Source organism: Chlorella variabilis (genome assembly GCF_000147415.1).
Source record: "Chlorella variabilis unplaced genomic scaffold CHLNCscaffold_33, whole genome shotgun sequence".
In the NCBI taxonomy this organism is placed as follows: Eukaryota; Viridiplantae; Chlorophyta; class Trebouxiophyceae; order Chlorellales; family Chlorellaceae; genus Chlorella; species Chlorella variabilis.
In genome coordinates, this window is record NW_005435055.1 from 112513 (window position 1) to 113688 (window position 1176).

Below are 1176 nucleotides of genomic sequence, written 5' to 3' on the forward strand. Positions count from 1 at the left end.
ATGCAACGGGGAGGGGGCTGGGCCGCCGCTCCACCCGCTGCTGCTGCCACCTGCCGCTCACAGCTGCATATGTGCGTTGGGTGCGCGCGGTTGCAGGGACCTCATCAAGCAGGTCCGCCAGTGCAAAACAGCAGCAGAGGAGCGCGATGTGGTTGCCAAAGAGAGTGCCGCGCTGAGGCAGGCATTCAAGGAGCAGGACGGCACCTACCGTCACAGGCAAGGCGCAATCGCTGGGCAGCAGAGGACAATTGCAGTCCTCGAATGTGCTGACGCCAGCCGCCCACACGCCGCTGCCTGCCCTTCACCTGCAGGAATGTGGGTAAGGTGATGTATATCCACATGCTGGGCTACCCCTCCCACTTTGGCCAGATGGAGACGCTCAAGCTCATCGCCTCAAATGGCTTCCCCGAGAAGGTGGGCAGGCCCTGGGTTGCTTGTGCCCGGGCGCACCCGCATCAGCATCAAGGTTGGGTGGCTGGTGGGCAGGGTGGTGGGTGGCGGGCAGGATGGTGGGTGGCGGAAGGGGCGAGGCAGGCTCGCCACAGCGCACGCAGAGGAGCGGCGCGCCGCGGCCGCGGCAGCAAGCAGGCAGGCGGCGGCGCCGGCGCGCGGGGCCAGGAAACTCTGCCGCGGCGCCGACGGCAGCGCCCCGGGCGCCCCAGGCAGCACCGCCACGGGCTACAGGCGGTATAGCCTGCACAGGCGCTACAGCCTCACCCGCGGTGGACAGGTACTCTGTGGAGGAGAGGACGGCGTTGTGGGTGCCGCCGATGCCCGAGCCAAAGCCCTGGAACAGGGAGTCGACCATGTCGCGCCCGCGTGCAATGTCTTGCTGCGCGGGAGGAAAGGAGGGGAGATGAAGGGGTCAGGTGGCTGGGCTGGTGGCGGCGGGGGTGCGATGTGCGTGGACGCGGGCGAGGCAGGAAGGAGAGGGGAGGGGAGCGGGCAGGGGCCGGGAGCAGGCTCGGCTGCCGGCCGGCCGCGCCGCCGGACCGCCGCGCCGCTGGACCGCCGCGCCGCCGGGGGCGCACGCGCAGGCAGCGTTGCGGCGGCGGGTCCCTGCTTCACTGCACATCTTACGCACCAGGGTGGTTGGCATGCGGGCCCCTGTTCCACTGCATCGCCACGGCAGCGCACCTGGTCGTCTGACACGTCGTTGCCGGCGTCCATCGCCTT

The 1176-nt window shown here is 69.9% G+C and overlaps 1 protein-coding gene across 1 annotated transcript in view; it reads right to left on the reverse strand.

Moving 5' to 3' along the window:
* The window catches only part of CHLNCDRAFT_141315 (hypothetical protein), a gene marked incomplete at both ends in the record, with an annotated part of 4017 nt that extends 2847 nt beyond the window's left edge, over positions 1-1170 (reverse strand). Inside the window, 2 exons of the mRNA XM_005843213.1 lie at positions 718-832; positions 1138-1170. Coding sequence (XP_005843275.1) covers positions 718-832; positions 1138-1170 — 148 coding nt within the window. The remainder of the gene's footprint in view (positions 1-717; positions 833-1137) is intronic.
* Between the last annotated feature and the right edge of the window lie 6 nt (positions 1171-1176).